The sequence below is a fragment of the Corvus cornix genome, chromosome 1 (genome assembly GCF_000738735.6).
Source record: "Corvus cornix cornix isolate S_Up_H32 chromosome 1, ASM73873v5, whole genome shotgun sequence".
Taxonomy (NCBI): Eukaryota; Metazoa; Chordata; class Aves; order Passeriformes; family Corvidae; genus Corvus; species Corvus cornix.
In genome coordinates, this window is record NC_046332.1 from 77,392,600 (window position 1) to 77,418,684 (window position 26,085).

Here is a 26,085-nt window from a genome sequence, read left to right on the forward strand (position 1 = left end):
CCTAAAATCCTCTGGCTCTGGGTTAGTCACAAACTATATAATTTCCACAGGCCCAAAGTGCTGAGAGGTAAAGGCTATTCACAACTGCCAGAGTCCAATCTGTAGCTGAACATACCATGGGATAAAAATGCCCTAGCTCTTGTACTGTGCAGGTTCAGGCTGCTTACACATGGACCCAGCAGAAGCTGGCTCTGCTTTTTATCTCTGCTCTGCTTTGTGGTACTGCTCGCTTTTGAAAGGGATTTAAACTGACTTTTACAACTTAAATAATAGGGTTTTGATATTAACGTGCAGGTGTATGAATATGTATTATGCAGCGAATAAACACCTACCTGGTGGCTGCTTGTGGTCCTCAATAAGGTTGGGGTGCACAGGGTGCAGCTCGGGACTGGGACCAGGTCTTTAATTAGAGTGATGTTTATTACTTGACAAGAAGTGATCCCAGCAAACAAGCTAGGAGTGAAACCAGGCTTTTACGGTGGACACATGAACTCACTGCCTCTCCTCTGTTAATGTATGCTACACTGCTGAGAACTGTTATGCTCCCAGTCTTGCTCTGAGCCTTTGTGCATCTCTGCTGACAAGGTTCGTGCTCCGATAGGAGCTAGTTGGGATCAGGTATATAAATGGCAGCTTACCTTAAGCATTGCACAGATGGCTTTTGTATCTTAGGGCCAGCTGATTTCACGACATTAGTGGAGGATGTTTTCTGCTTTTATGCAAGCCTTTGGTGTAGGGTCTCCCTCTGACACTGTCACCTCCGCACAGACCTGAGTGAAGATACTCCCTCCAGGCTTAGTGTGGGATCCTGGGAACCAGCAGTTTGCTGGTTGCTTCTCAGCTCCAGCTTCTGGAGTCAGGTGAATTTGGAGCTGTTTGGAGGGTTGCCCTCCGGCCACTACAGAGTCACCACTCATATTTCAGCCTAAAGATTCAGGTCAGAAAGGAGGAAACCTGTAACTCTCATCAGAAGTGCCCAACACCTCGAAAAGAGCCTGCAGTGAGCTATTTGGGGAGTTTGCAGAGCACTGAAATGCTAATTAAAATTACAATTAATTAAAAAATACCAGATAAATATTACCACTTCTAGTACACTTAGATATTCATTCCTGGTTTGAGCATGCAGTCTTGATTCTGGTGTGCTTTTTGCTTTGGACTACTTAAAAGTTAAAGCTTAGTAAGTCCCAACATCTCTTATGAGATCCTTTTGAGGTTGATAAAAAAGAAGCATTCGATAAACCCAGTGCATTTAGTCATTATTTAATAGTGTATATCGGAGTTGTCAATCTGACAAACATCACTGGCCATGGTACTCCATGGAGGAAGGCTGCTTGCCCAGGCACTGGATCTCCTGTTGACTTTATCTTCTGCTGGTGGCTCATTAGCACCTTTCAGACCAGCAGCAGTTTTACAAATGCTTGGCTATGAATGCTTTAGAGGATTATATATATATATTTTTTAATAAAATTAAGTAGTCCAGGAGCTAATTAAACTTAACATTTGGTTTTCTAGGGTAGCACATGAATCTTAAATTTGAGGACAGGGTTCATTTATCTCAAATCTGTGTTACTGACGTGCCATTTTGGGGGCAAACACAGGTACTTATTTGAATAAGTCGTGGATAGAAGATATGTGCATTAATTATCCTATGTCAGCTGCAGCCAGATTTAACAAAACATTTATCTGCCTAGAATAAGGTAAATAATTTCTCTTTCTCTGATGGATGCTTCTGGTACTTTCCACACATCTGAGAAGCACATCTTGTGATAACCAGTGCCGCTGGTGACTGCAAAGCACATGGAGGAACAAGTCCTGGTGAAGCTATTTAAAGGGATAAACAAGGATGCTGGCATTAACTGGGAACTACCCTGTATTGGTATTCATCACTGCTCTCCTTCTTTTTTCACTGACCTTGTCAACAAGTCAGTAGTTATACTCAAATACACTGTCTCACTGGTGAGGCAAGAGCTGGCAGTGGTAGTCCCAGTTAGCTCTAGTGTCATTAGTCTGTGTCAGAAGACCCTCTACCAGACAAGTGAGGGTGACAACCATGTGGCAATATTTACAGGCATACATGCTTTGTGACAAATGACCAGAGCCTCGGAAATGAAAGCTGAATGATAAACGAATCTTCAGCTTAAAAAAGAAATAAAAGGGATCACACAAGTATGCACGCAAGATGAAGGTAAATCTGGAAATAAAGGGTTCTGGGGAAAAAGAAGAGGTTCCCAGTACATGAATTTTGCAGGGAAGGGAGAGATGATGAAGGTGGTAGGGAGATGACTGGTGACTGTCACAGCACCTAGGCATGACAGGATGTCAGTTCAGACCCTGTCCCCCTGCACAGACTGTGAGCTAGGGCTGTTTGCAAGGGATACTCAGGCTGAAATGCCCTTGGCCTCACCAAAGGGAGATCAAGGTCTGGGCTTTTCAGTATGTTTTGAGGGTGATGTAACCACCCATATGTATAATACATTGGAAGAGGTTGCCCAGAGAAGCTGTGGATGCTCCACCTCTGGAAGTGTTTAGAGCCAGACTGTATGGGCCTTGGAGCAACTTGGTGTGGTGAAGGGGGATGATCTTTCAAAGTCCTTTCTAACCCAATTATTCTATGATGCCCTGGTGTTGTCCATTTACAGATAAGTAAATGGACATCCAGCTGCCTGGATAAGAGACTCCATAGGTGCTTCATGCCAGCTGGCTTAGGAGGAAACCAGTCCCTTTGGGCATGCCTGCCTCCTTCCACTAACTGGAGGTAGGTCCAAGTGGATGAGCTCAGACCACAGGTCAGAGCTGTGGATAGATAAGGAGAGGGTCCTTCCTCCCTCAGCCATCAAGGGTACCCGCCTTTCCCCTCTTGCTGATGGAGGGATGTAATGTTTTGGCCACTGATTTTCCATCCCCTGAGCTGTAGGCACATTTTAGGTCCCATCCTCAGCAGATGGATTTCCTTGTGTCATTGCAAAGAATCCCACGATCTGCTGGGCTGGATTACACAGGGCTCTGTCCAGCTTGTGATCTCACAAGAGTACCCAGCATGGAAGAAAAGCACAATTCTCTTAAGGAAACAACACTCTAAACAAGTTGGGAAAAATTACCAGAATAACCCGTATTTATGGGTGTCTGAATAAATTTAGATTATGAGAAGCTAGGGCAGCTTATTTAAACATGGATCCTGTGAGTAGGTAGGGGACTCTCTAATCTCCTTCTAACTTGCTGCTGTGGTTGGTAGGTATGTCTTTGTAAATTTTAAAAGACCAAGATAATATTGAATGGACAGTATAAAAACAGCTGGGTCAACAAGACACAGCAAAAGCTTCAGGACATGAGGAATAAGTCACATACATCCCTCTGTAGCTCTCTCCTCCCTGTTCCTCTCACAGTGTTTGGTTAAGCTATTATGTAAACAATTATTATTATGTACATGGAGGATATTTTTGTGCTCCTTGTGTATCCTTTGATGTGGCATTGCTTGGGTACAGCTGAGACAAATTTTCAACTGTGTCAGTTTTTAGCTATACATGTAGTTTAGAGATTATTGAGTATTAGGAATGAGCATTAATGCTTGTCAGAGCAGGAGTAGGTTCCACAGGTGGTGAAGATATCTCTCCAGCAGCTGTCATCCTGTGGGCTGCCACTCACTTTAATCTCCCTGTCACCCATATTTCTCAGGCACTTGGCAGCCCCTCAATTTCAGTACTGAAAATTATGTGCTTCAGAACTTTCATGAAGAAATTTAATAGTTTGGTTACATTACAGGGAGGAATCTACTATAAATTGTATTTCTGAATTTCCTTAATATTTTTTTTAATAACACATTTAGTGTGTCAGTCACAGTGTGTCCCATCTCAGAGTTATGGCAAATTAAAGGTATCTAATGAGAAATCCTTTTTGGACAAGCTACTCTAAGGGCCATTCAGAAAAGTTCTCCAGTGAATTCAAAAAGTTTGGAGGGGTATACAGAGCAGGGACACTTCAAATGTGCACCAACAGGACTTGGGCATAACAGCCCTCTGAACAGCTTCACTCTGTGTGTGCGTGTGTGTACCTCCTCCTGTGCTGACACACAGGAGTCTTTCTTTCTTTTTTTCCCTTGTGACGTCCCCCTGTCTGATTTTTGGGTTTTTTTAAATAACTTTTCATACTGTTTTCAAACCCTGTAAGTACTTTTTTTTTTTTTTTAAATAAGCTATTCCCTTATAACTCAGCAGGCTCTTTCTTTTTAGCTGTAGGAGGGGCTCCAGTCATCCTTCCCAGTTCTGTTCTTGCCCTTCCCTGGTGTCCAAAGCTGAATCCTAGCACTGTCCCCTGCCTCAGCCTGACCTTACTTCCCCATGCAGCAGAGTCCTATCAGCACCTGGCTTGCACAAGAGGATCAACCCTTTAAATGGTGTGTGCAGAGGGGTAGTGGGATGCTCCCTGAGGGCTGGGAATGAGGGCACAGCCTGGGGTACCCCAACTCTCATGTACCACATATTTCAGCCGAGCCTTTTCCTTAAAAGTTTTTACATTTATTTTTATTTCTTCATGGTTCTATGTGTTCCATTATATATTCTCTCAATATATAGAATACATGTAGAGGACAAATATAGTATGTTCTGTATCCTCTTCTGTGTAACTGTAGCCTCTCACTTAGCAAGATACTTGAATATAATCCAGATTCTTAAAATAGGTTACCTGAAGATGATGATCCAGAGAGCATTTTAAAAATTCACTGTAGTGCCCTGCAGATATACTTCTAAAAATTGTCATAATATCAAAACCTACACCTTTTCTTTTTGCCAAACTTTTCATAAGAAATAACTCTCAACCTACAGATGAGACACAGCGGACCATGAACACTGTGCCAAAGCCTCGGCATTGAAATCAGAAGTATGGACACCACTGACTCCCTGTGCAGGCACTTCTAAGGCACAGTTCATCTGACCCATCTGGTGGGGGATAATTGGTCCCTCCAAGCTCCCATTTCTGCCAGCTGACTATAAAAACACTCTAGAAAGCTATCTCAGAGCCTTTATGTCATCTGGAACTGGTTGAGAACATTTTAACCAGAATGACTACTGAGATAAAAAGAAAATTTAAAATAAAACAAAAAGGGATAACAGACAGACAATCTTTTCCCCCAGAGGAGAAAAAAACAGGTCCTTTATAGTACGTAGGGCAAAAATAGTCGCCTTACGAGGGCAATGCAGCTCAATGTAATGTAAATTACATATTTACGTCAGGTCAGATGAGAATATTCTTTGTGTTCTACATATGTGAATAAGCCTAAACTGCTGGGACGGTGAGACACACTCAATTTGGCAGTGGAGAAATAATAATAATCAATTTCAATAATCTTGAAATACCAATATATTAAGAGCAAAATTTACATCAAAATTTACACAAGCAAATACCCCAGACTTGAATAGCCTGCCCTTGAATACACATCCAAATCCATTTTAGTACACAACATTGTAATTTATCACATAGGAGAATACACCTTATTTCCATGGGAAAAAAAAAGAAAGCTAAATAGCTTTAGGTGCTATTGATATTAAGTATAAATAAAAAGCATGCTTAGAGAACGGTTTTCAAATCAGCAGTAAAATCTTAGTAACTTGTATACAGCAGAAAATTATACCTGAAAAACATAAAACTTTTTAAGACTGCTTCAGAAGATTTTGTGCATTGCTGCAATTACTTTTGTAGCAATTGCTTTTTGTCCTGAAAAGGGATTTCTGTTCAGCTGACTTCTGTCCTTAATGTCACACTACTTTTATTCTGCAAGAGAGAAAAGGGACAAGTGAAATGTATATTCATATCCGGAGGAAGAGTTTTAGGCACAACATAATGCTGTTATTTTAGAAGAGTTGTATTTTTGCACTAGGCACTCCTTCCCCATACATTTGTGTCTGCATATGTGTGTTTATGTGTCTCTATGCACACAAATGATAAATAGCTACATCGTTTACATTTTTATGGCTGAAGCCCTTGATTGAATTTTCATAATGCCAGGAGGGCCCATTCGGGATTCAGGTCCTGCTGTGCAAATACTCACTAAGACATCTGCCCCAAAGAGCTTGTAATTCTAAGAGGATAAAATGTGGCAGGGGAAATAATTAGGGGGAGATGCAGTGACTCTCTCTGGTTACATGGGAGGGTCACTCAGCTCCAGGATCAGAACAAGTCTTTGTGCTTGTCTGGCACTGATTTGTTGGTGAATCAACAGCACCATCCCAGCTTTTTATCCTGGGCTCACAGCCAAACTGTCCCTCCCTCTTGTGCTCAAACTACAGTATCAGGATGTCCCCAGCCCCAGCTGAGCTGCACAGCAATATCAGCCCCTTCCAGAGAAGACCCCCAATGGCATAAATCAGCCCTGGTTTTGCACATGCACATTTCAATTCACATAAGGAAAAGATTTTGCTGTTGTTGTACTTCTTTTTGAGGTAGGAGTGAGAAAGAAAGACTTTCCCTGTTACAGGCTTGTTTCTCCATCACACATAAAAGGAAGGGCAGGTAAGAGGAAGCTCTCAAACCTCTACAGCTTTCCCCAAAGGGACATTACTGGGAACCCCCAAGGAGTGGTGAGTTCTGGCACATCCCTACATGACACCCTTCCTAGCTCTACGTGTCCACCTTCCACAATGCACTCCCAAAACACCAGCATCTCTGTGCCTAAAGTCCAGCCCCCGATCTCCAACATGTGGTCATAGCTGGGCGGGAAAGGAGGGATGTTGTCTTTGGAACTGGATTGAGGCAACATGAAAAGCAAGTCATGGGAATATCTCTGAATCCCCACCCTTCTCTGGGGCCAAGGTACCAGAGCCATCGTGAAAATCAGATACCTACATTTGCTCAGGACAAGGAGTTTTGGTTTGCACTGGCGATTCTTGCAGAAGTTTTGTTCCTCTGTGTTTGCAGTGGTCGTCAGCCCCGATGGTTTTGGGGATGAGCCAGAGCATCACTGCTGATGTACTCAATTCAATCCCTCTGTGGGTAGTGAAGGAGAAACACAATGGTACAAATGAGCCATTTGGCCTGTTGCTCCCATGTTTCCCTACCTCTGGTGAGAAATTGCCCAACTGATCAGAAGAGTGGGCAAAACAGGCTGCTTTCTTAAGGCCTGCTCAAGGCACTTCCAGAGATCTGTAGGAACAAAACCTTCTGTTGTGATTGTGATATGCAGCAATGAGAATAAATGATGCAAACTGGTGTGATTGTCCACGGTACGTCCCCTGGTAGAATTACGTAAAATCCAGAAATCCCCAATACTCTCATTTTCTGCTACTATTATGAAACCATTATTTATTTACAGTCTCAAGAATTGGGCCCATGGGAACCTCGAGTTTCAACTGGACCAAGTGCAAGATGCTGTACCTGGGTTGAGGCAGCCTCCAGGTCGAAGGTATTGAGAGCAGCCCTGCTGAGAAAGATTCAGGTGTACTGGTTGTTGAGAGGCTAAGCATGACCTGGCAATGTGAGCTGGCAGTCCAGAAACCCTAATATATCCTGGGCTGCACAAAAAAGACTGGCCAGCAGGATCAGGGAGGTGATTCTCCCCCTCTACTCCACTCCCATGAGACCCCACCTGGAGCGTTGCATCCAGCTCTGCGGCTCCCAGCCTAAGAAGGTTGTGGACCTGGTCTAGTGGGAGGTGTCCCTGCTCATGGCAGGTTAGACTAGATGGCCTCTAGAGGTCCATATTCTAATATTTTATTTTGGTGTTGTCACCATCCCTGTCATCCTGGAACAACATACCACAGAAATTTGGGAAGGCTTTAGACAAGAGGTTCAAAATTTCAACATAATTTGTGGCTAGTGCCTGAATGCCTGTGCCAATGCCTGTGGCACATTTGTGCTAATGTTCTCAACCTAGTGCATGTGCTTTCTTTAGTTAAGTCATCCCTGTCTCCATCCCTCAGGGTTTGCATATGCAAACCCATGAGCAGCCACTGAGGTTGATGTTTGGGTAGGTGGTTCCATAAAGTGGAAATCCGCTGATGGATCTGTGGGGAAATTCTAGGTGGCTATTTGCATTGGATTTGTACATACAGAGGAGGAAAGGTTACTGGCAGTCATAGTTTTTCAATACAGTGCTTCTATAATGGTATCTTTATCTGAGGTTCAGGTTTACTCCTTGGGAATGGACACAGTTGATAAATTGGCATAAGCTTCTTGTCCTCCACCTCTGATGCAGGACCAAAGAGCATTTTGTATGTCCTTCCTTGTGTGGTTACACTTCTAAACCAAATGTAACCATCTGACTTGGTTTTGTGGTTTGGTCTACAAAGTCTTTGTGTGCTGGGCCTTCCCTCCCCACAGCTGTGCTGGGCAGGTGGACCTGTATGTCCTGCCTTTGTGGGGTCTGTAGAGGTAGAGCACAAGCTGCCAGAGAAAAATGAAAACAATATTAAGGAAGCAAAAGGAAAGTCTGTGTGTGTGTGTGTGCATCATATTCACTCAGAGAAAATGAGGGTATCACCAAGGTTGATATGGGTTTTCCTCCCCTCCCCCTTTCATTGTCCCTTCTGCACTCCCACACGTGACGCACATATATGTCTGTTGGAAAGTACAGGGCATTTCATTTGGTAGGCTTGGACTGTCTGCTGGGCTGTTTAAGCATTCTTAAAATGGACATTTCTATCTCCTTAGAGGTAGGGATCCAATGAAGTTTGTACACCTGGCAAAACTAGCCTTGTCCTCTTCTTCAGTGGCACTGTGGCGAGGTCCCGGAGCCTCATATTGCTATCAGGGTATGCCAAAAATCTAAGTATCAAGGTATAGCAACAATCTGCCACTGCCATGTTGAAGCACCATCTGGGTTTCTCTTTGAAAGGGTTTCTCCCTTGTCTGTGTAAAAAGGTTCACAAAGCTGTGGATGCCCCATCCCTGGAAGATGTTCCAGACATCTTCCATTTAAAGAAGAGTACATAGCAAGGATGTACGAACGAATGAGTGTGCTGAGTAGTTTATCCAGAAAACATCAAGTAGAGCTGAAGGGGGACTGATACAGAGCTTCATTTAAAGTTGAAAGCAAAACCTGCCAACGTATTGTTGCAAAACCAGGGGCAGTTCCTTTTCTGTCTCAAACACCAGAAGAATCAGACTCCCTGCTGTAGATATTAAGGTAGGACTCAATTGGGGTTAATAAAACTTAGGTGTTGTTGTGCAGTAGCAGCTTAAAAGATAGTGTATAAGCCTGATTTTGCTTAAAAAAGAACCTGGTAGTTTTTTGATAGAATAACTTAAAATGAAAAAACCAGATAAAATGCCATGTTCATCATTGCCTTCTCATGGTGGATCTGCTGCCTCTGGTGTCTCAGGAGCAAGTGGTTGAGAGCAGAACTACAAGTGTAGTGGAGAAGGAGGAGCTGCTCCTTGGAGACTGTCAAAACCAATGCAGCACATGTTGTGGGAGGCTGGATGGTGGTCTCAGGGGAAATCATGGAGTGCTGTGCCGAAGTTTTTGAAGTTACCTTGATGAGTAGCTAAGGGTGGATTAAAATGCAATGGCCTACTTTGGGAGCAAAATGTCTTCCTCCTCTGATTTCTGACAGAACATTTTTTTCACAAGCCATCTTCTACTCTACTCCAGAGAAATGCTGTTGTTCCTTTCCCCATCTTGCTCCATCCTGTGTCAGGGATGGTTTCTTATCTCCTCTCACTCCCTAAGCAAGCCTGCTGCTTTCTGTTTGCTGTTGTTCTTCCCAAGCTGGCTGTGATATAGGCAGCAAATGGGTTCCCTATGCCACAGGGGAGTCACAGGCTGTCTGCCAGTCACTCAGGCATATGTTTAATGTGGGTGGTGCTCTAGTGGTCTTGGTCTGGTGGTCACTTGAAGACCAACCAGCCCATGCATAGAAGGGTTGGATAAGGAGAAGGGTTGCATGAGAGCCTTGAGGCAGCATGTGTTCCCATTGATTAATGGACATTTTGGAGTAGAGAGAAAAAGTAATGAAACATGAAATAAGGCTGTTATAAAAATGTATTGGAGGATTCACTCTGTGATCATACTTTTGGGCTCTCAATATAATGTTGCTAATATTTTTGTATTGCTGTTGGCTGGGGTACCTCAGCTGGCACTGGGACCTCTCTAAATATATCTTCAAGTATTGGACTCACAATACTTGAATACTTCCCTACAAGTCTATTTTCTCCCCTGTGAGACAGCCCATATTGCCTGTCATACATGTTATTACCCAAAGCTGTTGCTTACTTGGTGTGACCAAGCAGAGCTTCCCTGAGTAATGAAAGGCAAAAAGTATTTCGATTATCTATGAATTGTGGAGAAGGACTTGGTGGTACTGGTGAATGAAAAACAAGCCAGCAATGTATGCTCACAGCCAACCATATCCTGGGCTGCATCAAAAGAAGTGCGGCCAGCAGGGCGAGGGAGGAGATTCTGCCCCTCTGCTCCACTCTCATGAGACCCCACCTGGAGCGCTGTGTCCAGGTCTGGGGCCCCAACATAAGAACATTGGAGAGAGTCCAGAGGTAGGCCACAAAGATTATCAGAGGGCTGGAACACCTCTCCTGTGAGGAAAGGCTGAGAAAGTTGGGATTGTTCAGCCTGTAGTAGAGAAAGCTCAAGAAGACCTGATTGCAGCCTTTCAATGCTTAAAGGGGGCTTATAAGAAAAATCCGGAGATATTTTTAGTAGGGCCTTTACCTACAGGAAAAGGAGCAATGGTTTAAAACCTAATAATAGGGCAGTTTCAGACTAGATATAAGGAAGAAATTTTTTACGGTGAGGGTGGATGTCCCATCCCTGGAAACATTCAAGATCGGGTTGGACATGGCTCTGAGCAACCTGGTCCAGTTGAAGATGTCCCTGCTCATTGCAGGGGGACTGGACTCAAAGGCCTTTAAAGGTCCCTTCCAAGAAAAACTGCCCTATGATTCCATGGATTCTGTATCAGTAAAGTGGAAAACCCTTATAAGACTGATCTTGTATTACCCCACCATTACACTTCAGGCAATCACTAAAGGCACTGAGTGGGGTCTTACTGTGTAAGCTGCACTTCTATCCACCTCTGGAGAGTGATCCATCCCAGTCAGTACTAGACTGTGCCTCAGCTCTTTGAAAGCAGGCACAAACATTCGAGTCTGTGTCTGATCTACTTACCTTTTATGGCCAGTGGAGAGAAACAGGCACTTCTAGGTCATGATTCATCTTGTCCAAATGCAGACATCCAGAATAATTCAGTGAATCACACTCTAAACCTGCTTATTTCTTTCCATTATAATGGAAAATTATAAAATGAGTACAAGCTGATTAGCTATATGCATACATCTACCTTGTCAATGTCTCCAGGGAGGTAAGACGAACCTCCTACAGGCCTAAGACAGATTTTGATTTCTAGAGGGTCTTACCCCTCTCCATGCCTTAGGAAGACAGGAAAGACAGATCCCTAGCTTAGACTAGACACTTACCTTTTAAGTTAATAAAATTAATTTAAGATTACTCTCATCCTGAATCTGTATCTGTCACTAAAATGCTAGTATTTTTTTCTGGAACTGGCCATTCTCCAAAAGAGCTATCAAGGATTCAGGAAGCAAACGCAGAAACATTTCAGAGAAGTTTGACACTTAATTTATTAGTATTTTATTTAAAACTTTTTATTTTTAATAATAAATTTTCTCTTTTGATGATTGATTTGTAGCTCAGAACAGATTAACTCTCCTTTGGCAGTGGCTGGGTTAACCTGAGTACTCTGATGGCAAGCAGGTTGTGCCTGGCTGGTTGAGGGCAGGTTTTGATCCTTCCACCATACATGTTAAATGGCATCAACCTCTTTTACTTCAAACTCTTGTTTGTCCAAAATTTGAAGAGGGAGACGATCGCCTGCTGGAATTTATCTCCTGACACTACATAGAGCAGCAAATTTCCGAAAGTATTTAAAGCTGCTAAAGATTTAGTTATAATAAACATAAAAAGAATTGTTTTCTTCAAGTGGCAGCTAACTGGTTGTACTTGGAGCTCCAGACGAATCCCTCGAAAGACATGGAAGGGGAGGAAGCACACGTAGAAGACCACCAAGAGGAGAACAGTGAGTCTGCGAGCCTTCTGTTTGTAGCAAGCCTGTGTGTGGGGCCCGGTGGCCAAGATGCAAATGATGAGCACGTAGCACAGAGTCACCGTCAGCAAGGGCAAGAAGAAGGCAAACACAGTCAGTGCCCAGTTGTACCAGTGACTGGTGTCAAAGTCCTCAGCAGCAACCAGGTCTGGGCAGATGGTCTTGTTCTGCCTGTGACTTGGGGCAATCAGGATGGCCACGGGGCTGAGGGCCACAAGGGAAATCATCCAAACGACTGCGCAAGTCACCACTGCCCATCTCCGCTTCCGAAGAAAAAGGCATTTCATGGGGTGCACAACTACCAAAAAGCGGAATATGCTGAAGCAGCTAAGGAAGATTATACCACTGTACATGTTGAAATAGAAACAAAACTGAATAAACTTGCACATGAAGTCTCCAAAAATCCAGTTATTTCCATTAACGTAGTAGTGTATAAAGAAAGGAAGCGTGACTACATACAATAGGTCAGTGATAGCCAGGTTTAACATAATGATGGTGCTGCTTTTCCAGGGCCTCATCTTAACACAGTAAACAAAAATTGTCACAATGTTCCCTGGGAAGCACACCAGGAAGATTAGGCTGTAAGGGACCAAGAGATAGAGTTTCACCTGTAAGAAATCTTCATCCTTGCAGCTTGTCAATCGGTCTGCAGGGCTGGGCTGAGCAGTAAAATTGCTGGTGCATTCAGATGCCATGTTTGCAGAAATCTCCTTAAGGCTTTACAAAAATCAGATGTTTAGTTTTAATTGGTTTGTCGGAACAAACGCTTTCAGCTAAACCTTTTGTCGCTGGAGAAAATGTTTCACGTTTGAGAAGGCATAGTAGTGAGAGGAAATGAGGATTTGCTAACGTACCCAGTCTGACCTAGATAACTCCACTGAAATATATAATTTCACCCTCTCCTCTCATTTACATTTAATTTTGATAGTCATTAATTTTACTCTTTCTTTGTTTAGCCTCCTTCATTGAAGAAGACAATTACTGCTTATCTGCAAATCTTCAGGTGTAGGAAGCACACATTTAGAGAGCTAGAGGGAGTTTGGGCTTAGATTTTGCAAACCTTTGAACTAGTCTAAACATTTCAGAAAGTAAAACCATATCCATATATTATCTTCATTAATCTGAGCTAATCAGTGTTTCGTGCTAATGAAACAGAGATGCTGTTCTGCCATCATGAAAGCCAAAAGATGTTAGGTTTAGTTACAGATCTCAGGACCTGATGCTCCAATAATCTGACAGATTGTTCCCTGAATATGATTTTATTCTCTTGGAGTCATCAGAGTATAAAATTAGTATAAATGTTTTCGTTTCAGTTTTTGGAGGGTTGTTTTTTGGCAGGGGTGTTATTTTGTTTTGTTTTAGTTTTTCAAACCAAGCTCCATGGTGGCATAAAACTGATTTAAATTATTAAAGACTGTTTCACAAAGGGCAGAGGGAAAATGGAAAGCACAGAGGGAAGGCAGTGATCTTGCTTCCCATTCTGTGCCAATTTAAGCCAGGCAGACTTGTCTCTGAAATGATTTCTGGTCTGCCATAGCCAGTTTGGATCTCCCCACAGTGAGTTCAAGACATACCATTTGTTGGTAGAGTTTTAACCTGAAAAAATGGTAACCAAGGATGGAAATAATCTAACTTCAGGTATCAGAAACTTAGATGCTTTAATTGGAGTCAGTCCTTCTAAACCCCCCCTTTTTTACCAAAGGAGAGGAGTAAGTTCCTCCAGGACATAATATATCTACCCACAACTGAGGTTTCTAAGATAAATTATTTACTCTTTTGGCATACCTATTTCTTTCCATTGATACAAAAGGCAGCCCAAGGTGACTAGTTCAGACCTGTATATCTCAATGAGACTGTGTGCCTTCAGCATCTCAGGTGAGCACCACTCTTCCAGATTCTAATGAATTCCATGTGAGAAAATATTTTAAAGAAACTTCATAAAGTGCAAGACAGGGTACTATCAAGCCTAGATGCTCTCTCTTGTCCCAGAAACATCATCTTTAAACTAAACCAGTGCTACATTAAACATCCAGGGTGAAATCAACACATTAAGAAAAACCCAAAAAACCAACCAACCAACAACAACAAACCTGGAAAAAAGACAGAATTGTACCTTATTCAGTCTTGGAAATTTTCTTGTGTATAGTTTTTGATGTGTTTCAGTTGTTTAACACATTACCTGTATGACTCTTAATTATCCCAATAACCAGTGGAACATGACCAATTTGCTGACAAAGCCAATCATTAAAGCTGGGACACAAGGGGCATTATTTGATCATACTCAGTCAGAAAGATGAGTATCTGTTACTCAGGAGCACTTCAAACAGAAATTAGAACAGTCTCCCCACAATTAAGTTAAAATGCTAATGCTTTTTAACATGACTATTAGATCTGGTAGAGAAGCTTTGCTATCAAAGATGTACTAGGTAAAGACCATGAAGCTTGTTTTAAACCAATCCAGACTTACAGTCACAAAAGCCAGGGGTGTGCATGTTTTCTCTCTTTTCTGCTGCTCAGTGATACCACTGTCACCCACATTTATGCCTCTCCAATGTATTTCATATCATGTTAGACAAATTTACTAGAATATTTGATTTATCCCATTTGGCTTTCTTGCACTGCTGATCGGGTCTTCACCACAATCTTGAACCCTCCAAATTGAAAATGGAGAAATACTGCTTACCTGAAAACCTGCAATTCTGCTTCTCCTTCTGATATTGATTTGAGCAAAGAGCTCAAATGATATGTATTTATGTCTTCCTTGCAGTGAAGCAGGTTTTAGTATGGCTTTGCAGCCATATACACTCACTCCCTGCTGTCTGACTGAGGCTCCATGTGGCTGTGAATTAGGAAACTGGTGGAAAACCTCAGTTACTGGGTCAGGTGTCAGCTCTTAGAACTGGGTGGCTGGAGGAGTCCTCTTTTGCCCTCTGTCATTCACTCTGTCTTGCCTTCAGTGGGCAGATCAGGCTTTGCTGGCAGCAGCTCTGTGTGCTGAGGCAGACCTGTAGTATTCAAATAGCAGCAAATCACATTTAAATTAGCATGTATGTGTGAGTGCATGTGCTTATAAAGGACGAAATTAAATTTATTCTCCATTTCCTCTGAAGTGAAAACTGATCGCCAAAGTGAATAAGGCATGTTGTCATTTCAAGGTCAGGTGAAAAGTGTTATGACACACTGTCTTCATTAAAATCAAATTTCTAACGGAGTACAAATTTCACCTCATGAAAGAAATGAATGTTTCTTTTGGCATGATGTGCTGTTCAGAAACTGTGGCAATCTTTCTGCTTATTTTTGGGGAGTAAAATATCTACAATGTGTTGGCTGGTTATTACTGGAGTAGCTGAAGTTGCAAACTTGTTTTATTTTGAGCTTTTGATTTTGGGCTTCATAATTCACAAGATCTGCAATTTTCTGTGCTTTTTGAGCCAAAAGATCGTTCTTGAATGAAAATCTCATTATTATCCTTAGCTCGAGGAACAAGATCAAAAGAGATTATTATTATTTAAAAACAGTCATTGCATCTTGAATTTTGAAACTGTAGTCTTCAGCCCCTGAGCTTGAAACCTGGTCCATGCACAGAGGCTCCAGCTGCCCAGTGTGGCCAGCAGCCTCTCTGCCTTGGTACATTTCACAGGTCTTTACTCACTGGTGAGTTTATGATCCAGTACAAAACGAGCAAGCTTTCATGCCTGAACATTATGTATGTATGTGTGTGTTGTCTCTGAAACTGCACATTTAAGAGTATTTTTCAGAAGACTGTCTTGACTCTCCTTGAGTGCCTGTACTGGGCATGATTTGGGAGCTGGCTATCTGTTCTGCTAATCATACTGCAGGGAAAGAGTGGTAACGGGGAAATCAAGACTGGGGCAGCAGTAATGTCTGACAACTAGATCGTTATCTATCTGTTACCATTAGGGAAAGGGCACCCTCTCTGCTCTCATCTAACCAAGCTTTTCTCTAGGTCAGTGCCCAGAGCACTTTAAAAAAATGTCCAAAGTTTCTCAACAATTGTAAAATACACTGTCATATACCAGCTCAGGGATCAGCAACTGTTTAAATAGCTATTACCCTGTTCCTACACACTGCATGTGTCATTAGAAACCATTTGTATGAGGCTGTAGCATTACAAGCACAGAGGGAGCTAATTATAGTTAGGGATCATTTAATGCATTCACTACTTAATCCATTATACCCCTGAGCAATGGGGAACCTTTGCAGCAGTGGCTGGTTTTTATCCTTCCTTGGCAGTGGCAGTGCCTGAGGTAAAGCAGAAATGGGCTTTTTCTGGTGCTGTGACCCAGACCTGACAGAGATTTGGTGTACTAGGGTCTTAAGCAGGCACTCTGAATGTCTAACTCTGGACAGGAGAAGAGAAGAAAATAAAGCACACATTTTCAGACCGGTCTTGAGAGATGGTGACTAATAGAAGGTCACTCATGCAGAGCTGCTCTGCACGGAGATGGAGACATGCTCCTTAGCTTACCCAAATCTTGTCTCATCATCAGCTGGAGAGACCTTGTGGCTACTGTAACCCCTGCATCTTTCACCATGGTTACAGCAGCTCCTCATTGCACAGAGACCCTTGGAAACACTGGCTGCAATCGCAGCCTTGTGGCTGGCCCCGGGGCTGGTGTCAGGCACCAGGGAAACTGAGAACAAACTAACAAGGACCACATGTGAATATCTGGTTTAAACGGCTTATCTGGCCTTGCGTGGGATCTCTATGGATAAGGGATGATTCTGCAGTGTGACTTTCAACTCCTCAGTCTGTGGACCTTTTCTCCTTGCCAGCCATTTCTCCACCTTGTGTTCATGGACCTCTTAAGTCTGCCCATTGGTGATCACCATTGTGATCCTTCACAAAAGCAAGGAGCTTTTCGTACTTTAAGGCTGTCCTCACCCTTCTCCCCTCTACAAGCATTGGAAGGAAATCAAAATACTCTGTAGTTCCACAGTCAGCTTAAGTGATTCTAATTGCACGCTGCAGTCAAAAGAGCTGGCAGCACCACCTTCCTCCTGACATCATAAACCACACATTTTCAGTGACCCCAGGGCTTGTGCAATCATGGGATATGTTGGATAAGTGAGCTTACCGAAGCCAAGCCAGTGTTCTTAATCTTGTGTTGGCTTTCTGGCCCTGTTGTGACAGGTGATGGCTCCTTCTGTGGGTGCATGGGCTCCAGGGCTTATGCTGAGCAGTGGTAGGGACTGGCCAGGGCAAGAGGACAACAGCAGAGGTAGATTGGCTGGGGCTGGCACTAAAGCTGCATGTGGGCTCCTGCTGTGGAGTTGTGTTTCACTCACTGTTACCAGCAACCAGCCACCAGCTGAAGCTGGTCTCCAGCAATGCTTCCCAAAGACACAGCACTCACCTCATGTTTCAACAGCCTTCCAGGCAGGCTGGATAAATTGGTCAGAGGGGCTGACATTTTCCCTGACATAATAAAATTCTATAGAGTTCATGTGAATGTATTAATGTTGCTCTTAGTTGTTGTATAGAAAGGAAACTGGAATGAGTTGGTGGCAGGATTATTAATTAAATATTTCCTCTTGAAACTTTATACTCTAGGCAAAGTCAGTTATCACAGAGTGAATGACACAAATAGGATCATCTTTTCATAGTGTATTTTTCCTTCTGTGATAGCAGGGTGAATAGGATGCACAGGATGACTGATGGGTTTGCCCACCTGGGCCACCCAATCTCCTTTGAAAACTTCCAGTCTGAAATACAGAAGTGGAGAACAAAGCCCGGTATTTTTATTTTGCTTTGTGGCTGGTTCCAGACAATGTCTCTCTCCTCCGGATGGGCTGGCTATTGGCTTTTATGGGCACTGGGGTGGAAGAGGTCACAGCAGGGCTTTTTGTTGTGTCTCAGCATCACCGCTGAACTTAACTGTAATTAGGCTTCACAGGCATGAGGGTCCACAAACCAGCATGGGGACCATCCTCATTTCACAAAACCTGATCTAAAATCCACAGGCATGAGTAAAAGACTCCTTTCAGAGTCAGATCTTCAGACATGGCAGCACCCAATGTGGTGCAGTAGAAGTGGTTCTGATTAATAATTATGCAGGAAAACAAGCAGTTTGTTGGGCAAGGGTTAGGCTCCAGAGTCTTAAGAGCTTTTGTTATACGTTTTACTTTTGGTTCAGCAAACACTTAATCTTTGCATGGGTTATTTCCCTTAGCAGACATGCATTTGTTTGGCTGATCTTACTCTGTGTGTGATTGAATACCTAATTACCATTGTTATCAGACCACCACTGGGAGATGCTTGGTTCTGTAGAGAATGATATCTTGTGTCTTCATCACATGGGGAAATCAACTCCAGTTCTCCCTTCGTATTTCTTCCCTAGACAGAATGGTAAGGGCAGCATTTTTAATCCCTAGAGGCACTGTAACTCTAAATTAATCACAGTTAAATGCTGTCATCTAATTATGTAGGAAATAGAGACTGTTAATGAAGACTTTTGGAAAGAGATATTTTACCTTAGGAAAATTGCATATATAATCTGGAATATAAGCAGTGCTGCTGCCATATCAGCTGAGCACAAGTAGTTCAATAGAGCTCCAAAAATAGCCCATATGGATCTGAGGCACTATTTTATGCCTAATATTAGTCCTTGAAGTGAATTGGTCCGCATCGACTACAGGGCATAGCAGATAAAATCTACTGCAGCCCTTAGATGATGGCTGAATTTCAGAAGGTATGTTGCCCTGTGGGAGATAGGGAGAGGAAAGACAATGGGACAATTTACCTGCTCAAAGCCAGTATGTGTTCAGGCACTCTGGTGCAGCACTGGCAAGATTGTAAACCAGTGAATAAAAGGCCCCACAGGAACACCCAGCTATGAAGTGGTCCTAAACACAGCAGCTGCACCAGTTAAAGTTTTCCCAGCAGACACTAAAAACCAAACCAAACTCATTGGAGATGTGACAACAGCCATAATTGTTTCAGGTCGTTTCCTGAAAATGACCCAGTTCAGTGGCACTGAAAACAGAGAGGACCAATTTGCTGCCTTGTTATTTTGTTGGGTTTTTTCAGTTTCAAGATGAAGCAGCCTCCCTGGCTTTCAGGAATGTGTCAGTAGAGGATTCAGCAAACGATGCTGCTGATGTGGCTTCCAGTGCACAAGGCAAGTTTTCAGTCACTGAAGATATATTCTCTTGTGGTGCTGTTGCTCTTGTAATTTGTTTGCAGGATGGTGTGGCACATGGAGGAAAGTCTGCCCTTTGCCTTTGGTCACTCTAATAAGGTTTTGTCTTCAGAAAGTGACTTTGTGATATCACAGGATCACAGAATATCCCAAGTTGGAAGGGACCCACAGGATCATCCAAGTCCAACTCCTGGCCCTGCACAGACACCCCAACAATCCCACCCTGTCCCTGAGAGCATTGACCAAATGCTCCTGGAGCTCTGGCAGCCTCGGGGCCGTGCCCATTCCCTGGGGAGCCTGGGCAATGCCTAGCATCCTCTGGGGGAAGAACCTTTCCCTGATCTCCAACCTAACCCTCCCCTGGCACAGCTCCAGCCGTTCCCTGGGTCCTGTCCCTGGTCACCAGAGAGAATAGACAGACATGCTGCAACTTCAATTTCCCATTTTTCTCATTTTTTCCCTCCCAAAGCAGTGCACACTGCAAACCCACCAGGCTTGGTCTTGGTAAGTGTGTTGTAGCACCAGAGCTCTCAACACGTGAATTTAATGTACACAGCCAAAGATGAGCCTTTCTATTAGCCAGACACTGTTCCCTCACAAGCCCTGCCTGGCTCTTGGCAGAAGCACCCTGGGTGGTCCTGCTACCAGCACCACCCGTATCTGCTCCTACCTGCACCCCTAACCCCTTCAGTTCCCACCTCCTGAAATTCCACTTGTGCTTTGGAAATGAGTCTTTTCCAGTGGGGCTGGTGCCAAGAGGAGCACAAGCAGGACGGGGAAGGCAGCTCAGCCATTTAGGACACACTTCATATTTCAAAAGTTTAATTTCTCTCCCAAGATTATCTAATTCTTTTCTTCATACAGTCACTGAAATTATGAACTGGTGAATTAGGTGTTTGCATTGGTTGTTTGCAGTCGTTTAGCACTTGTTTCTGATAAGGTAAGGTAATTATCAGGTAGAATTTTAGTATTATAAAGCAATAAGCAGAAGTAATTTTCACTCAAATAGAAATGAATGTTCCTTGACAAAACAGACAGAAGCAGAAATCCACAAGGAAATGCCCTGCGCATCACCACTTGACCGGAGAGTCAAAGGTCTTGTATTTTTTGGAGCAAATTCCCTTTTTATCAGGCAGAGAGCTGTACAAAAGGGAAGGTGTTCAGGCTCCTCATCCCAAGCACTTCCTATTCTACCCCTCATGATAGGAAAGCTCCTCTGTCAGCATGAAGGCAGCTCCCTCTGCTTCTCCCTTGCAGAGGCAGCTCTGCCAGCCTCACCCTGAGAGGCATGCCATTTCCCTGCATTTGAAAGAGTCTTATGCTCTTTAAATGATGCTTGTTATTATCCCCAGGCTATTAAATGGCTCTCCAGCAATTCAGATTGGGTGGAGGTGCAGATTGCTAAAATAGCCTTCGAAGAGATAATTCATGCAAACTGAACCAGTGGAATTCATACTTTTGTCTTCTTTTTTTTTTTTTTTTTAACCTAATCTTTTTTCTCTGGCTCTTTTGTGCTCATCTAAATCAAATATATGAAAGGGAGGTGCTATTCTCTGCAGAGACTCTGCTTTGCCTTTCTATGCCACCTTTCACCAAGTGCTTCAGGGTCACTGAAGGGCTTTGGTTAGATCTTCTCTGAGCTTTGTAGGACTTGAATTAACAGAGCATTGGGCTTACTCACCACACCTGGGTCAGCTGGGAGGCTCTGCTATAAGCTGATGTATCATATTTGTCTCCATCCGGGCATGAGTTTCAGCTAAAACACCAGCACTTTGTTAAATGTGAGTCATTCTAGTGTATTTATCAAGATTTTCAATAATAGAGAAATGGTAGAAATCACATCACCATAGGACAGAAGATGACACAAGAAAAGTTAGAAAAAGCTCTCTGTACTTGACCTTGGCTTTTTATTTTTAGAAGGGAGCCGCTTAGTAGTTGCTGATAAAATGAAATTATACAATGTGTTAAAGGGTATAAAAAATGCAATGCTCTGCATGTTCAGGCTGTTTGGGGTAAGGCATTTTACCCACTAGTCTGAATTTTGCCAACATACAACTCTCCTGCTTCATATTGCCATGAATGATGGCCGTCTGGAAGCTGAGGAGGGGATCTCTAACCAGACTTTTATCAGGTTTTGCACATCATATTCTAAGGAGGTCTAAACTGGTGCATTGCCACTGACTTTGGAGCCAGCTTAATCCACCCCAGCAGAGTGTCTAATCCATTGGCTTTCATGGCACAGTCACTGCAAAGACCTGACACACACATCTCCCCTCTCTGAGGGACTATCTTGGTGCATGCAGTGAGATGCTGAAACCCTCTGTCGTGATTCAAAGGGGTTTTTCCCATGGCATTTCAAGAGATGGGGTAGAAGGAAACTCCTCAAGATACGCAGTCCATCTGCTGCCCCAGACAGGGTCATATCCTTGGCAGTCCCAGCAGGTGCTTTTCCAATGTCTTTTAAATTTATCTCTCTTCCAAACTACTACTCTGCTTCTCTGTGCCCAAAGGATGAGTTGTCTCATGCCTGACATCTCCCTGATCTATTCCTAGCTGGGGGCACTCTGCTTTCTGGATACAGGTCATGTGTGTGATCACCATCACTTTTCCTTCAGTGGCCCTTCTCCTAGATTGAACAACTCTCAATCTCATAAACTTTTGTTTTGTTTTGTTTTTCTGAACCTCTGTTCTGCTCCATGTGCAGCAGGTCCCCCTCCTCCTCCAAGTGCAGTATTGGACCAGACATGCCACCCCAGGAGATGCGTTACAAAAGCAGTAGGGTTAATCATCCTACCTGGAAGCCTGTGCTCTTATTTCTACATCCCATTCTGCTGTTTGCCCTTTTCACAACAGCAGAACACACTGACTGATGTTCAGCTTGTGACCTGAGCAGCCATTCGATTCTTCACTGCAGTGCTGCTGCCTAAGCAGATAGTTCAATTTGTAGAGTTTTGATTAATCTCCTACAAACATAAATTCTGCATTTGTCCCCATTATATTGCATTCTGGTTTTTTCAGATCATTTCTCCAATTTCTGTAAATTGCTTTGAATCTAATGCTGTCTACCAGAAAGCCTGCAGTCCCCTCACTTGTCATCTGCATGCTTAAAGGGTATACTTTCTACTCCATTGCCCAAATTGCTAGTGAATATAATAAGGGTGAGCTCACTGCATAATCTGGACTTGGATGGAAAATTTTGTCATGCTAAACATCCTAGAGCTGAGTCCTGTACTTCTGTCCTAGAAACTCACATCAGTATTATCTGTGCCTGAAGTAGCAGCTTAGCCACAGCTCCCAGGAGTGCTGGCTTTTGTGCAAAATCTGAGAAAAGAAGCAAATTTTGCTTCTCAAAAATACCAAGTTTTGTGTCTGCTCTGTCCTCTTACAGAGCATTTCAGATGGAAACCTGCTCCATCCCAAGAAAGGAGCTGGATTCTGCTGCACCATCCTGATGGATGATGCAGCAGGCCTGTCCATCCCACCATCATCAGCTCCCCTGCTCTCTGTCTGGGGCTGCTTGGTTAGCTGGGGGGCTTGCCTGCATGCTGCCTACTTTGTTTCTAACTTCTTTAATAGATTAAAGACATCCACATGAAACCTTTTGATTCTGTTGATTCAACAGTTTGCAGGAAAGAAGCATTCTGTCAGAAATTATTTGATTAGCTGAAGTCAACATGTCTGATTTCTTCCCAAGTAAACTAGATACTAGAGACAGTCAATCCTAATTCAGGGATCAAACGATTGTCTCATCTTGGACAGGGCAACTTTCCTAATACACTCCTTTAGTACACATACAGAGATAATATTCAGCAGTAACATGGCAGCAGCTGGATTGAACTGAAGTCTCCAGGACAGCCAGGAGAAATTGCTAATCACTTTGATAAGTAGCAGCAAAGTATTGTGGTGCCTCTGTAGGCCTAGGTGGAGGACAATCTTAGAATCATTTAGGTTGGAAAAGACCTTTAAGGTCATAAAGTCCAGCAGTTTACCAGGCATTGCCAAGTCCATCACTAAACCACGTCCCTAAGTGGCACATACACACGTCTTTTAAATGCCTCCAGGGATGGTGATTCCACCAATTCCCTGGGCAGCCTGTTACAGACTTGATAACACTTTTGGAAAAGCAATTATTCCTAATATCCAGTCTAAGTCTTCCCTGGCACAACTTGAGGCCGTTTCCTCTCTTCCTATCACTTGTTACCTGGGAGAAGAGGCCGACTCCCACTATACTACACCCTCCTTTCAGGGAATTGTAGAGAGCAATAAGGTCTCCCCTGAGCCTCCTTTCCTCCAAAAACAACCCCAGCTCCCTCGTTGGCAACAAGACCTAGGCTGATACCCCCCCCCCCCACACACATTCTCCTCAAGGTGCAATCCATGTCTGTGGAGAAACGCTATGGGATTTGATGTATTTCGCTGAACCCAAGGGGAAATTTTGATGGGTGTCTTTACACACACAGATGTAGGTGTATACATCTCCCTTTGCCTGTGTGTATGTGTGTGAATTGATTATGATATGAATGTTGTGAATATTCTGAATCTATAACAACTCACTGTTATAACTGTAGAAAACCCTGTGGAATCACTTTATAAATGCTACTTAATGTAGCATTTCACCCTCGAGTATCTTTAGCTCATCTGCTTGGGAGCAGTAGTGAGGAAACTTTTGTTGATGAGATGGTGCAATTCATGGACCCCAGGAAGACAGGAACAGAGGACTTACTCTAAAGCTGATGCCAGGTGTCTGGTTTAAGCTTTGTAAGCCAGTTGAAGAGCCTTCAATATCTCCAAAATCCTCACAAACAAATGAAAAAGAAGGTCCCAGAACAAAGGTCATCTCTCTCTCTTTCGATATCTTCAATTCACACAAGAAAAGGAAATTTTGTACAAAATTTAACATCAGATGCCACCCTGAGGCAATTACTTGGTGAAAGAGCACAGCTGCTGAGATCCATCTGTTCTTTACCAAATCCAGCTTCTGGGCTCCCTGGAAGAGAGACTTTCTACTTTTCACCTCCTGTCACAGACTTCTATATGACAATAACTCTTTCTTCAATAAAATATTACTTTATTTTTCAGAGTGATGAAGACAAAAGATTTTTGCATGAGACGTGCATCCTATGAAGTACTTCTTGCAGTTATTATGCCAAGGACAGGTGGTAGAGGTATTGATAACCACAGTGTAGAGAAACGTGAAACAGTGTAGAAGACAACAAATGCAGCCCTGCTTCAGATTCCAGATACCTCTCCTTAGCCTGTGCCAGCATCCCCCAGACCCACCATTCACACTTTACAGTACAATTCAGGTAGAGAATATATAATTTAACCTCATTTGGCATGGCTGTATTTCAGGATTACTACTTCTTCCTTTGTTCCCAATACTGTGCTCTGAAAACCTCTGCCATGGATTCACGTGCTTTATTGCAGTGAAAACACATCTGGCTGCCTGAAGGGCTCATCTCTTTGGCTCATTAGGGCCACAAATGTAATCCTTCTCTGGGCACATCTCCTGTTTAGCCCTTTGATGTGACAAGTGTTGAGCCTGCTGCCTGTAGAGATGCCTAGTTTCAGCAACTCACTCGGCTGGAGAGAGAGTTGTTGCCACCCACAAGACTGGGGCCAGCAGATGGGACCTATCCAGAACAGAAGGGCAACAGCAGAGGTTTTCCTTTCAAAAACCCACATCTATTTAGGGGAGAGATGAGATGAATGCAGTGCTCATGACAGCAAACACTGGCATGCTGGTCTTCCGAAGTACAGTTAATTCAGCCTTTAATTATCCCAGCTGTGGGAGGAGTCCCAGCTGCAGGAATGCCTCTGAGAGCTCTGCTGCTTTGATGGGCCTTCTTTGGTTCTTACTTCTGTCAGCATAAACAACTTATGTTTCAGAAGATTGAAGCAAATCTTTGCTTAGCATTCAAAAAAGTCATTTAGCTCACAGAGGTGATGCTTTGGGGTCTTAGGACATCTTTGTTGATCTGGGACTAAATAAATAAACTCAGAAAATACTCTGAAGCACGGGACTTGTTGAATCAGTGTGAAAACTTGCTTTGGAATAGTCAGAATATGTGGTGAGGAAACCTTTTCACGGTGCCCTTATCTGCAATGCAGGGAGCTCCCTGAGACAGCCAATCTCACCTGGAAAGAAACTGCTCTTTCAGGGAGAGCAAGAGGAGGAAGATATGTTGATGCCTGCAGCCATACTTCCCCTCCTACAGCAAGATTCAGAGAAACCTGTCTGCATTTCAGCAGTGGAGAAATGTGTGAGGAGAAAACACAAGCCATAATTTCCTGCAATGGTGGAATGGTCAATAATAAAAGAGAGAGATAAATACAGCATTTGATGTTTCTGACTAGGCCATCGGGAGAGGGTGAATTCACTTCCAAAGTGGATAAAAACCAATTCCCTGTATTTATCCTTTCTAACTATTTTAAATTCTTAATTGGCCACTATCACTGTTTGTAAGACAACATCTGCAGGGGTAATGCCAGCTGCATTTCTGAAAACCAGAAATCTATATTTTCCCTAAATCTGACTTACGGTTTACTTGTTTATAACAACATAGCCACTCCAGCTGTATTTGATTTAAAAATACAAAGCAGAGATTATGTTTCTTTAGAGAAATTTGGAACAATGCTCCCACCTTGCTCTTGCAGATGGTATAAACATATTCTTCCTTTTCCCACTCTTTGCTGCTTCTCAAGCACAGATTTGCTTTTCCAAATCAGACACCGCTTTTCCGCATACTCTATGCTTTTCCAAAGCGATCCTTTTACTGGAAGAGTTTTGTCTACCCTCTAGTGGGAATTTGAATTATAGCACCTGCAGATTCCAGCTGCGGAAGTACGGAAGGCTGAAG

The 26,085-nt window shown here is 43.2% G+C and overlaps 1 protein-coding gene across 1 annotated transcript; it reads right to left on the reverse strand.

The window, feature by feature from the left end:
- Window positions 1-11,782: 11,782 nt before the first annotated feature.
- Window positions 11,783-12,757, reverse strand: LOC104686284 (2-oxoglutarate receptor 1-like). Its single transcript, XM_010394662.3, has one exon. It carries the CDS (start codon window positions 12,755-12,757, stop codon window positions 11,783-11,785), a length of 975 nt encoding a protein of 324 aa, XP_010392964.1.
- Window positions 12,758-26,085: the final 13,328 nt, after the last annotated feature.

Bases quoted from the DNA above. Each gene is read 5' to 3' on its own strand.
- LOC104686284 (XM_010394662.3), bottom strand. From the start codon at position 12,757: ATGGCATCTGAATGCACCAGCAATTTTACTGCTCAGCCCAGCCCTGCA.